At 49.0% G+C, this 13,169-nt stretch overlaps 1 protein-coding gene across 2 annotated transcripts in view; it reads right to left on the bottom strand.

Annotated features, from left to right (window-relative positions):
• Positions 1 to 13,169, bottom strand: part of C16H3orf20 (chromosome 16 C3orf20 homolog) — a 90,276-nt gene that overhangs the window by 33,004 nt on the left and 44,103 nt on the right. For both annotated transcript variants that reach the window (XM_014731393.3, XM_023619914.2), the window contains exons 9-11: positions 11,114 to 11,245; positions 6,178 to 6,301; positions 4,598 to 4,850 (exon numbers count right to left, since the gene is read on the bottom strand). In XM_014731393.3, the coding sequence (XP_014586879.3) occupies positions 4,598 to 4,850; positions 6,178 to 6,301; positions 11,114 to 11,245 (509 nt within the window). The remainder of the gene's footprint in view (positions 1 to 4,597; positions 4,851 to 6,177; positions 6,302 to 11,113; positions 11,246 to 13,169) is intronic.

The following is a 13,169-nucleotide window of genomic DNA, read 5'->3' as shown; positions in this document are numbered from 1 at the left end:
AACAGGATCATCTCAATAGATGCAAAAAAGGTATTTGATAGAAGTTAGTATGTGTTTATGATAAAAACTCTTGGCAAACTAGGAATAAAAGGAAACTTCTTTAATCTAATAAAAGGTCTCTATAAAACACAGTATAGTGGAAAAAATACTAAAAATTTTTCCTCTAAGATGAGAAGGAGGCAGGAATGCCTGTTATTACCGCTTCTGTTGACTGTTGCATTGGGGGACAAACCTGTGGAGTTAGGCAAGAAAAGAAATAAAAAGGTATACTATTTGGAAAAGAAGAAATTAACCTTGCAGAGAACAAGTCTGTGTATCCAGGAAATCCAAATAATCTACTGATAATAAATGAAATTGAGCAAGATCACTGCAAAAAAAGTCGGTATGTAGAATTCAATTGTGGCTTCCAGTTTTGACCAAGATGGAGTAATGACACCGCAGTTTCCCTCTACCACTGACTACGACTAAAAACTCTGGACGGAATATTTTTTAAAGCACCTGACGACTTTGAAAGGTAAACAATAGCAGGTAGATTGTGGGAGGGGGAGCAGGGAGTCAAAAACTTGAGGAAGGATCAGTATGGCGGTGGGGACTTTCCTGGCCTTATTCTTTTTTCCTTCCTATATATCCCAGCTGGACTTGACGGTGAACCGAATCTGGAGAACTGGCCAGTGGAAGCAGTTAACAAAAACTCTGAGGAAAAACATTCTTTCTAGCCGAGGGACTAGCAAAAGAGGTCCCTGTGATCCTAGGAGTGTGGAGAGAAATCCCTATTTCCTGTTTTCTCTCTCCTGGCTCTGCCACATGGCCAGTACTCGTAACAGAAGTGCACTGCTGTCACAGTGGCAGCAATGGCATGGGCACCTAAAGACTGAGGGAAAATGTGTCCTTTCTGAATAGAGGAACCAGGAAAAGGGGCTCCTCATGTGCAGAGTGTGGTTAGAATCCATAATATTTTAAAACTCTCTCTTCTCTTGACATTTCACCCTAAGGGCAGGCCCAGTTATAAAGAACTATGTGATATATAATAGCTATAACTCTGAGAAATTCCTCGCTTTTTACTAAAAGATCAGAAGATGAGGCTCCTAGGAGCTGGAGAGTGTGGTGGAAATCCTGTGGAGGAGAGAGCAGAAGGGGCTCCCCTATTTCCATGTCTGAACTGACGTAAGTCCTGGGCTCACACCCTAGATGCGCATACACAGAACATCCCTAGAAAAGCACAGCAGAAGCTCTGAGAACTTAACTACCATTTAAACCACTACCCCAGTTTCAGAGTAACGTCTGAGTACACAGGGAAGAGCCAGACCTAAACAACACTGTAAAGACTTTTAAAATCAGACAGATATTGGAACTCCACACCCAGAAGCCAAGACAGAACTTGCAGTCTGAACGTAAGCACGTTGATTGTTTGCCAAACCAAATCAACATTTCCCCAGAGGATTTTAAAAGAATCTAGAGTCTGACAACATAATATACAAAATGTTCAGGATATAAACCAAAATTACTTGACGTACCCTACCGCAGGATAATCTATCAAATATGTTGCTGATGAGAATGCATAATGGTCCAGCCACTTGGGAAAACAGTTTGGCGATTTCTTATAAAGTTAAACATACATTTACACATGACCCAGCAGTGCAACTCGCACGTGTTTACCCAAGTGAAATGAAAACCTATGCTCACATAACAACCTGTTCTGGAGTATTTATATCAGTTTTATTCATAATCACCAAAAACTGAAAACAATCCAAATGTCTTCCAATGAGTGAATGGATAAATAAATTTTTGCCCATCTACGTCACATAGCACATGCAGAAATGAGTTAGCATAGAAAGCCTGAGGCTGCTGTCTTTAGAAGAACCTGCTTACAAGGTTGGCCCTTGGCTGGTGTCCGAGAACTGGCACTGGAACCGTTTCTAACACTGTGTCTGGACGGTCTGTGTGAACAATGTGATTTATGCTGAACTCCTGCTTTCCTTCTGGCAGTCTGGAATTTTGATATTTGTTAGGCAGAGAGCACCCATGTGACCAGCACCCAACAAAAACCTTGGGCTCTGAGTCTCTAGTGGGCATCCCTGGGCAGAAACATTGCACATATGTTACTACACTTTTCAGCGCTAGAGAAAGGAGTATGCTTGGTGTTTCCCCTCACAGGAGGGAGACAGCATATGAAATCTATCTATGGATTTCTCCAGATTCCACCTGCATCTTTTTCCCTTGTGGATCCTATCACGCATCCTTTCACTGTAATCAACTTTATCTGTGAGTTAAACTATATGCTGAATCCCATGAGTACTAGCAAATCTCTGAATGTGGGGTGCTGTTGGGGCCTCCTGAAACGGACTACTCGGCAATAAAAAGAAATAAACTATTGATACATGTGACAACACGGATGAATCTTGTATGCACTGTGCTAAGTGAAAGAAGCTACATAAGACTCAAAAGGCTATACACGGTACGATTCCATTTACACGACATTGTGGAAAACGCAAAACTACAGCGGCAGAGAGCAGGTCAGTGGTGGTTAAGGGTTAAGGAGAGGAAGACTCTGAGTACAAGGGGGTGGCAGGAGGGAACTTCAGTTTTAGGGGGAGAGGTGATGGAACTGCTCTGCATCCTGTATATCAGTACTTATTATAAAGCTATAATAACTAAGAGAGTTTGGTGTTGGTAAAAGGTTGGACAAATAAGGTAAAAAACAGAGAGGCCAGAAAAATGACCTTTGATTTATAATCTAGAGCCCCTTGATTTATGACAGAGTTTGCAAAAAAGAGCTGAGGGAAAATTACAGTCTTTTCAATAGGTGATGCTGGGTCATATATATATATATAGGAATATTTATAAATTAATAAAAATATTAAACATATGTAAATTAAATATATATGTTAAAATTATACATAATGATAATAAAACTTGGCCCCTACTTCGCATCATACACAGAAATCATTTCCAAGAAGAGGATAGATATAAACGTAAAAGTTAAAAAAACTACTAGAATGAAACTTTGGAAAATATCATCATGTTGTTTGACATATTCGTAGACAGGAAAGTTCTTAAACGGGATACAAAAAGCTAATTAGAAACAAAAAGATTGAAAATAGGATATTAAATTTAATAACTTCTGTTCACCAATAAACACTGTTACCAGACTAAAAGTGGGAGAATCATTTCCAACACATATTACTGACAAAAATCCTGTATCCATGATATATAAAGAACTCCAAAAGATAAATCAAGAAAAGCTGAACGACCAGTAGAAAAATGAACAAGAGAACTAACACGCACTTTGCAAGAGAGAATATCCAAAACGGTCAATGACGCATATTCTATGACGGCACTTTCACACCAGTCACAATCAACCAGAAATCAGACACATGCAAACAGCAGCACAGTCTGTGATTACCAAATCTGTAAACACCCCAAATCCCCATCAACTCTAGAATGCATAATTTTAGGTATACTCATACAACAGGTTATCACACAGCAATGCAAGCGAGCATCTACTGTTACAAGCAACAACGTGCATAAATCTCACTATTGCAACGTTGAGGGAGAGAAGCTGGATGCCAAAGAATACATACTGAATAGCTGCATGTAAACAAAGTTAAAAACAATAAAAACTAATCTATGATGTTAGCAACCTTCCCTTTGCGGGCAGGATGGGGTGAGTGGTTGGGGCGGGGAGGGGACAAGAAGCCACGTCTAGGGAGCTAGTTAAAGTTAAAATATAAATGTATACATTTTATGTTTTTTAAAAGTTTAAAATAAAACCCCATAGATCAGAAGATGTCACTTCCCGTCTTAACGTTATGGAACGGCTTCCTACAACACTAGCGAGGCTTCCTGGTCTGGCCCCTGCCTACCTCTCTGTCCTCAGTTCGCATCATTCTCCCCACTTCATCACGATGCTCTGGCCACGCTGGTCTTACTTTCCCTCACACATCCAAACTTGTTCTTGCCTCAGGGCCTTTGTACGTGCGCTCCCCTCTGCCTGATGCTCCTGCCCCACCCATCTCTGTGGCTGCCTATTTCTCATTCTTCAGGTCTCCACGAAAGCACTGTCTCCTCAGAACTGCCTTCCCCGACTCGTCCACCTAACGCAGCACATCCTGCCCACTTCCCAGTCACTCTCCACCCCTGTGGTTGGCCCGCATTTTCTATAAAGGGCCAGAGCATAAATGTTCCGGTCCTTACAGGCCAGATGGCCTCGGTCACAGCTCCTCAACATTCCACCCCAGCAGGAAAGCCGCTCTGGGCAATATGTAAGGATCATGAAAACTTCTTTTGATTTCCGCCCCCCACAAACACTTAAAAACATAAAGACCCTTCTCAGCTTACCCATAAAAAGGGCCCGCCGCGGGGCCAGGTCGGGCACGGCTGCCGGGTGCCAACCTCTGCTCTAACGCATCACCCCGGTTACTTTCTCCTGGCCCTTGTCACTCCCTTGATGATTCAGTGGTCCCTGTGTTTCTTTTCCCTCTCTCCCCACCCCTAGGATTTCAGCTCCGAGACGGGGAGGCCTCACGTTTTGGTCACCGGGTTTACCATCCATCACGGCCCGACGCGGGGAGGTGGGGGGACGGGACGGTGGAGCCACCTGGGCACGGCCGCGGCTTTGGCTTCAGTCTGGATGGTCTTCTTCCGAAGGCGCCTCACAGGAACACACACGGAGTCTTCCCTCACAGACTCCCCCGCGGAGGCTTCGGCTCGGGTCAACTGAGACTGTGACGACAGGACTTCCCCCGAGTGCCGACTGAGCTTGGTACCCTGCTCCAGATGGGGCCCGGATTTTATCCTGGCTCGGCTGATTTCCGTCTCTTCCTTCACAGTATATTCGATGGTGAACAGGCCTGTCGACAGAAGACACTGCCGTCACCCTCTCCCGGGGCCTGGCCTGCCCTGCCTGCTGTGAGGCTCTGCACACTGGAGCCCCTTCAGTTCATGGCCCTCTCTACTCCTTGCCTCTTGCACATTTTCCTGCCGGGCTGCCTCCCCTGTCCTCTGGCACAGTGCTCCAATCCTAGCACTGCTGGCGATCAGCATATGCGGGTGAATGTCAGAACGAGCCCATCTCATTTCTCTTCATTCCTCAAGACCCAGCTGAGATCCCTCCTCTCCCAAAGGGCCTGTGTTTCCTTCAGTTTCGTGTCTTCCATAGCACTCAATGCAGAGGCTGGGTACACGATGCATCCATGCTGTTCCCTCCCCTGAGAATGCTGTTCCCTGTGTCTCCAGATTTAAGTCATTTCCATCTACTTTCTTTGTTGTAGTGTATTTATTTGTATTCTTGTTTTGCTTTCCCTACTAGACCAGAAAACTTCTGAGGCCAGGGACCTCTCATTCCTTCCTTCACTCACCAAACAGTTATTGAATGCTGGGTGCTGGGTACACAGAGACAACCCCAAACAGGGTTCCCTGCCTCTGGGAACTCCTAGCGGGCAGACAGGGCAGATGGGGACACAAAGAAATGTTCACAGTGCGAGGTAGTAAGGCTTATAATTAGAGCATGCCGAAAGTGCTGTGAGAGCCAGGGGGAGAGTGCGGTCCTGTCTGCGGAGGGAATCAGGGAAGGCTCCCCAGAAGAAGGGCACGGTCGAACCGAGTCTTCCAGGGACAAGGAGAAACTCCACAGGGAGGCCGTGGGGGAGCACAGCCCCTCCATGCCCAGCCAGGCATGGAGCGGGCGTCAGTGTTCCTTTGTCCCCAGGCCCACCAGCAGTGAGGAGGAGAGCCCAGATGTGGGAGGGGTCCCGAAGCCACCCACACTGGCCCTGGGGGACTAACAGGGACTTTGTCTCTTCTCCTGAGATCTTCCACGACAAGGAGAGAGGAATGGGGCTGCAAACAGATGATGGACGATACGGGTGATGGAGCTGAAAGGTGGACGAGGGGTGGGCGTAGGGACAGACAGAGATCCGGAAAGATGATGAGAGGCCCAGGAAACAGGACAATCACATGAAGACATTAAGGACACACGGGAGAGCACTCGCGAAATGAAGTTGGTGAGGGTCACCATTATCAGCCGTGTGGCCTTGAGCAAGTCCCCTCACACTCTGAGCCTCTTCGTCCCATCCACCTCCCCAGGGGGGAAAGAGCTGTCCCTGGAGGTGACTTGTAGGTGACCCGAGACTTGGGAAGCCATCAGCTAGGCTGTCACCCACCTTCTTGCCCCCTTACCTGCCGCCAGCAAGACAGAGTTCATGAACTGAGTCACCGTCTTCTGGAACCGCCGCTTGATCTCCGCCAGGGCCCGGCACAGCCTAGCCGTCTTCTCGTCCATGTTGTTGATTCTGTGCGTCAGCTGGGGAGAGGCCAAGGGGCAGGGGCCATTGTCACCTGCCCTGCCAGGGGCTGTCTGCGCAGCCCAGCGTCACCCAGGCCTTGCTCCAGCTTGGATGCAGTGCCGTCCCCACCGCCTGGAGCACACTGCTTCCCTCCCCAGCCCAGCGAACGCCTGCACCCGGCCCCACCCGCCTCAAACCTCCCCTCCGTGCAGGCTTTTCCCTGACTCTACTGGGCAGGGCTGTCCCCTGCCTTGGTCCCCGTCAGGCTCGCGACACAGCCGGAAGACAGAAACTAGTCCTTTATGAAGGAAATGGAGGCATTTGAGCCTCTGTCTCCAGCTAGACCGTAAGCTCTAGAGGACGGGGACCGGCTCTAGTCTCCTCTGTGGCTGCGTGCCTGTCACGTAGAGGATGCTCGATAAATGCTTGCTGCATTAATGAACAACTGGATGGACACAGGCCTCTCCGGAGCCGTTGCTGCCATTCCCCCTCTGTGTGCATCCTCCAGAATCCCCTTCATCCCTCCAGCTGCCAGACAATCTCAGCTGAGAAACCGCCCTTGGCCAAGGTTACAGGGATTGACTGGTCCCTGTGGGGCACGAGGCCCAGGCCTCCTGCCTCGATCTGGGGTTACTCTGAAGGGCATTCTGGCCCTGGGGCTCCCGGTGGGACGGCACTTCCTGCAGTTCAGCCCCTCCCTCTGCCAGAGCCTCTCAGTGGCACTACAGAACTAGGCTCAGATTCCAGAGCTGGCTGCAGTCAAGGTCTGACTTTTCCTCCAGGAAGCCTTCACTGATTTCCTCAGCCAGCAGCAACCACTCTCTGTGCTAAAACCTGAGCATCGGCCCATTTTCGTCCTTTCTGCCCAGGGTCCTGGTCACTTTTTCCTTTCCTCACCTCTAAACTTGGTTAGCCCCTTGAAGGCAGGAACCGTGCTTTCTACATCGCCCAGTTAACCCAGAGGAGGTGGGAAAAAATTTTTCTTCTATGGAATTGAAGCCTCCGGTGGAGAGAGAGTGGGGTGGACAGTGGACAGATTTTCTAAAGAACAATGAAGTCGGCCACATGTCCTTCCTTAGCCTGCAGGCAGGACTTCTGTAGAGGATGCCCCAATTAACAGCGAAGCCTCAACCACTTTCCGATGGTCGGGCCCAGCTGCCGCTTCTGGGCGAATTTCATTTATTTATTTGTAATTTATACCCAGCCTGCTTCCAAGAAGGATATGGGGCAGACTCTGAGCTCATAAAGCCTTCACAGTGAGGTGCTGCCTCACTTCAAAGTGCTGCCGTGACAGAAATACTTGGTGAGGAGCCTGGCCACAGGGCCATAAAAGCTGGGACCGCCATTCTGCCTGTCACTCTGATGTGTGGCTCCTTCCAGGATGATGGGTGTCTGGGGAAGCCATTTAACAAGCTTCCCAGTGACAGGGACTTTGAGGGGGACGGCCACCCTGTCCCTCACCCTCAGCTCCCCTAGACTGCCATGGACTTTGCTGATGCGTGACAACCAGCCCTGAACACAAACACAGGATGAGGTGGGGCAGATTGTAAAAGTCCCAGGGTGGGAGCGTGTGAAAGCTGGGGGGTCCCTTACACACCACTATATGGATGGGGAAACTGAGGCCCAGAAAGGAAAGGGACTGGCCCAAGGCCCTACGGCCTCTTCCTAGCCTAGGCTCTTTGCCAGCCCCCGCTGCAAAGTGTCTCGGGAGCTCCTCATAGCTCTCGCTGTCCAAGACTCTAAGATGAGCCAATTCTCTGAGCCTTGAGGGTTCGTGTAAAAACATCCCAAGATTCTCAACCTGGCAGCTACATTTGGAAATCCTGTTACCTACAATAAATCTGATCTTCCGTCATTTGTTGTTTATTCATTAGAAAGTTGTAATATATATTACACCTCCCTGAATTCTCAAGCAGAAGGGGTTACCGCCCTGACGTTTTTTTGGCAAGTCAATCTTCTTGGTCAACATCAATGACTGTCACCTAGGATGCGGTACTGTGTTCAGTCGCTGTTTTAATGTACTGGTCTGTGTATCCCTACGCCAAGTGTCCCCAAGACGGTTATGCTTTTTGAGTCATGATGTCCTTTTAAAGAAATAACTTTCCAGCCTCTATGCACCGTCAGACTGCCTCTGGGAGCCTCCCTTGTGGAGACTCCATCTTCCAGACCCGCACGGTCCAGCAGATATCCACTGCAAGCCACAGGCACAGTTACTGAAGCCACAATAAAAACCATAAAAGGTGAAATTAATTCTAATATCCAAATATGATTATTTCAACACAGAAGCAAAACAAATGATTAACGAGAAATTTTGCACCCTCTTTTCTGCTAAGTCTTTGAAATGCAGTGTGCATTTTCACTCTCCGTCCTCTCCATTGCCACTTGTCACTTTGCAAGTGCTCAACGGCCATTTGCGACTCACAGCGGCCACTCGGCCAGCACGGCTCTGCACTTCCAGCTCTAGCTTGCCAAGGTCGCCTTTAGGTAAGAAAAAATAAAGCCTGAATGACTAAGGGGCTTTTCTAGGCCTAGAGGGCATGTTTGGGTCTTGGACTCAGAGTGTGTCTCAGCTGTTGACGGGCGTCTTTAACTGCTTATGCCCCGGTTCTTAGCTGAGTTCCACGCTTCCACGACCACAGGCGAGAGACTGCCAAGAAAACGGAGCATAACTGCAACTTTATGGGAAGAAATAATTCTCTAATATCGATTGCCTTTCTCAAGAAAAGTAAACTCACATTTTTTACACCGTCTAAAAAAGGTTTTCAAGACATGAGGACATGTGACCTCATACACACTTAGTCACTTAACAATGGCGCTTAGAGTAAGCGTATGGAACCAAATGGACAGGAGGGACTCAGCAAGAAGTGTGATCATTCAGCTTAGGCCAGATGGACTCCAAATCCTGGACTATTTTACTCTTTGACGTAATGAGTGCGGGCTGACATCACAGGCATCCGAGTGTCCCCGGTGCTCCCAAGAAACCCATTTCACAAACACCCTCTGCTCCTGCAGCACAGCAGCCCCCATGGCGCCCAGCTGGATTCCAACGGGGGCTGATGCTTCGCCCTTTCCATGAGCCTGAACGTATTTCAGAGGCTATGGGGAGAGAGACTTCTTTCATTTCTACGTCCCCAGCGGCCAGTGTGGCACACTGCAGGCGCCAGCACATGTTCATTGTTTCAGTTAATGAATGAACGAAGTCAAAATGCTGCTGAAATGAAAATGTAGTGGAAAAAACAGGTGCGACATTTTCTTCCAGGAGAAACACAGGTGTTCTCTGTGTCTTGTTCAGATAACATGGGTCCCTAACCAATGCCTGTCTCCCGAGTCCCCATGTGGATTGAGGACGTTAGGCTGGCTGCTCCTTAGGGCTTCTGTCAGCTCTGTGAGTCCACGAGCCTGTGGCATCGGCAGCAAGTGCTCCCGCAGCACAAGAGCCTCTTTCTCAGGGTGACCATATAATTGATCATCCAAACCGGGACACTTTTGAGAGTGAAAGGGGGATGCTGTTAACAATTCCTCCAGACTGATAGCTAGACACTGGGACTGGCCCCGGGCAAACGGAGGTATGGTCCCCCGGCTCCAACTTCCTGGAGCCTTCCAGAGCGAGCCAATCCCAGCCAAGCGCCCTGTGTGCAGTGCAAGTGGCATCCTCCATCAACGAAACCTTGGGCACCCCAGTTTCATGGCGTGTGTCAACTGCTCTCTTCTAGACTACAAACTCCTCAAGGATCAGGGACTGTGTCCCCTTCATCCTCCCCATCTCTCTCCATCATGTTGACTTGAGACCAGCCACACAGTAGGATCCAGTGAATGGAAGAATTGGGTTCCCAGTCGCCACAATTTTCTCACCTGCCCAACAAACATTTAGCAAGTACTTAATTAGAAGCAGTCTTTGTGCTGGGCCCTGGGGCAACCGACAGCAGTAGGAATCACAGGGAATTTGCAATTTGGTGGAGAAGACTGGCTTGTAAATAAAGGAGTGCCAGAAGAGAGGTGAGTCTGGGAGGGCCAAGTAGAGGGAGAGGCGGCCTCTACCTGGGACGGAAAAGCGGGTGGTGGGAGGGTCATAACACCCATTGGTAGTTATTCTGTCCAGCATCCTCGCTTCCTTTTCTGGTAACAGCACCATGATTTTCCTTTAGGAAAACATTCCCGCCTCATCCTCTGCCCTGGTGGCACAGTTGGGGCTGACTGTAACTCTTGGCTTCCAGGAAGGATATGACACTCGAGCCTCGCCAGTGAGAGCAACACACATTCCTGGCTACAGGGGACATTTCAGGCATGGGCAGCCAATAGAGTCAATGATGTGGTTTTGGCACATCTACTGGAGAACTCAGGAAAAAGAAGCCCTCTTTCTTCTGGGGAGACCAAAGCTGGTAGAATAATGAGCCCAGAGATGCTCAAGACCACCTTCTCACCATAAGGAGAGAAAATCCCTGAGAATAAAGCCAACAAAGAGGAAAGCAGAGCCAAGAGATGGAAAGATCTGATGGAATCATTTGAAGGCCTGGACCCAGCCAAGCCTGAAGCTGTCTCTCAACAGATTTTTCAGCGTGCTGAGCCAATACAGACTCTTTTCATGCTTAAGCCACTCTGAATGGCATTCTGGCACAACTGAAAGACTACCGATGGATAGAAGTTTCACAGAGAAGGTGGTACTAAAGTCAGACAGTGAATGGTGAGTAGGACTCCATTAGGCAGAGAAAGAGGTAGGGCCTTGCATGGGGTGGGAGGGTAAGAGAAGCAAAGGCGTTAAGATGTGGAGCGGCAACCCACATTGAGATGCCCTGGGGTCAGGCCTGGGTGACTGATCTGCTCTGCCTTACCCGTTTATCATGTGCTATCCCGTGGGGACAGTTGTTGGCTGACACAGTGAGTGTAACTGTTTCATTCACGGAGGTGAAGGTGACCATGATGGCATCCTGCCCCAGCACTGTCAGCTTCATTTGCTCGTTCACCTGCAGATGAAGAAACCAGTAATCAGCGGACCCCTGCTTCTACCGTCTCACCCACCCCTTCCTGATCCTCCACAAACAACAAAACCCCTCTTGGCTTGGAGCTGAGGGAGCTGTGAGGTCTTTCCAGTTCTTATGTTGGAATTTAGCTTCATGGAGAAAACAGAATTCTAGTCTCTCTTTGGGGGATTAGCAGAAGAAATGATGGCTTCGTCCACCCGCCCCTGCCCTTTCCAACCCAAGCTAGGAACCAGCTGTGAAAGAAACACAGGAGTCTGGCAGGTGAATCCGCTCCAGCTCGGGGAGAGCTGGATGGGGAGGCTGCCGAGTCAGAAGCCAACACCACCCCTGAATCAGACGACGTGTCCACCCAGGCACCAGGTCCGATCACGAGCCTTGCTCCACAGCATGCAGAGCTGCCCTGGGAAGCTGGACACAGCAGGGGGTTCCAGAACACACGCATCTTCAGATGGTGGGCAGATGGCATAAGGGAACCCAGCAGGTGCCGAGCCACACACACTCAGTCCCCTGCCCTACAGTCACCAAATACATCACTACTCTTCCCCTGAGGAGGACCCAAAGGAGCCACCTTTGTCTACCACTTCCAACAGGGTGGGGCTTTTCCATGTAGCAGTCCCAGAGAGGAACACAGGGAGGGTTCTCTGTCCCGAGAAGCGTGTGGTCCAGGGGTGAGTCCCAGGTCTGCCTCCTGTTAGCAAGCTATTGACTCTCCCTGATGCTCGAAGTCTTCAACAAAAAATCGTTGAAAGGCTAGCAGCAGGTTCAAATGAGATAAAGATTATGGAAGTGGCTTTGAAGCCATAAAGGCCCATACTGAACACGAGCAGATATTCTCAGGACGTGGCAGAGCAACTCACATGTAAGGCGCCTGGATGGCCCACGTGTGTCGAGAGTTATCCATGCACAGTGGCCCTACCCAAGGGCCTCGGATTCTACAGCCCTACACTGCTGTGCAGCAATTCTCCCTTCCGTATTCAACGTCCCTGACCATACACGCGCCCCAGGACTCCTCTGAACTAAGAAGTCACGCTCCCTTCTGCTCTTTCCACTTGTTGGCCCAAAGATCAACACTCAAATTCCTCACCACTGAGCCCCCTCTTCACACTCTATGGCCTGGATGCTTGTCTCCTTCAGTACCCCAAAAATATTTGATTCATAACTGTCTTCTTGCCAAGTTTTCTGACATCTTCACACCTTGTAGATCACTCTCACTTAAGAGAAACCCTACCCTCTCCTATGCTCCTTCTAGAGAGTGTAGTTTAGAGGTTGGGAGCTCAAGTGCTGCAGCTGGACAGGGTTCCAATCCCAATGTCGCCACTTATCAGTTGGGCATTTGTAGGCAAGTTAGTTAGCTCCTCTGACCTGGGAACAGTAAAAGAACCCTTTTCCTGGGGTGCTGAGCAGATTTCATGGGATAAGTCATGCCAAGGGCTCAGCATGATGCAACTGTTCTTTACCACCTTGCTCCCGGGGGGGTTCCTCTTCCTCTCCCCACTGCCCCAGATATCGGTGCTCTACAAACAGTCAGTGCTCATCATCTTGGGAGCTCGTGTGCCAGCCCAGTCACATATTTCATCATCTCCATCTCTCACCCTAGATGCAGATTATGTCACAACAGCCCAGAGAGATATGGCCACTGAGCCCAATCAGCATGTCTAAAACCACATTGATCTCAGACTTTCTCAGAAACATCTCTATTTCTATCCAGACACACACTCGACTGCAGAGTCATCTACAATTTCCTCCTCAACTTATTTACCCCCGATAGCTCATGCCTGCATGCCGCTGTATTCTTTTGCTGAAAAAGCCCCTTCAAAAAATATTGTTACTATCCTTCATCATGTCAGGTCTGGCTAGTAACTTCCTAACTAGTCTTTCTACTACCCTATCCACTGATCTTTTCCTC

This window comes from Equus caballus, chromosome 16 (assembly GCF_041296265.1).
Source record: "Equus caballus isolate H_3958 breed thoroughbred chromosome 16, TB-T2T, whole genome shotgun sequence".
Classification (NCBI taxonomy): Eukaryota; Metazoa; Chordata; class Mammalia; order Perissodactyla; family Equidae; genus Equus; species Equus caballus.
Note: the sequence above shows the minus strand (reverse complement) of the source record. Positions and strands in the feature narration are given on the sequence as shown.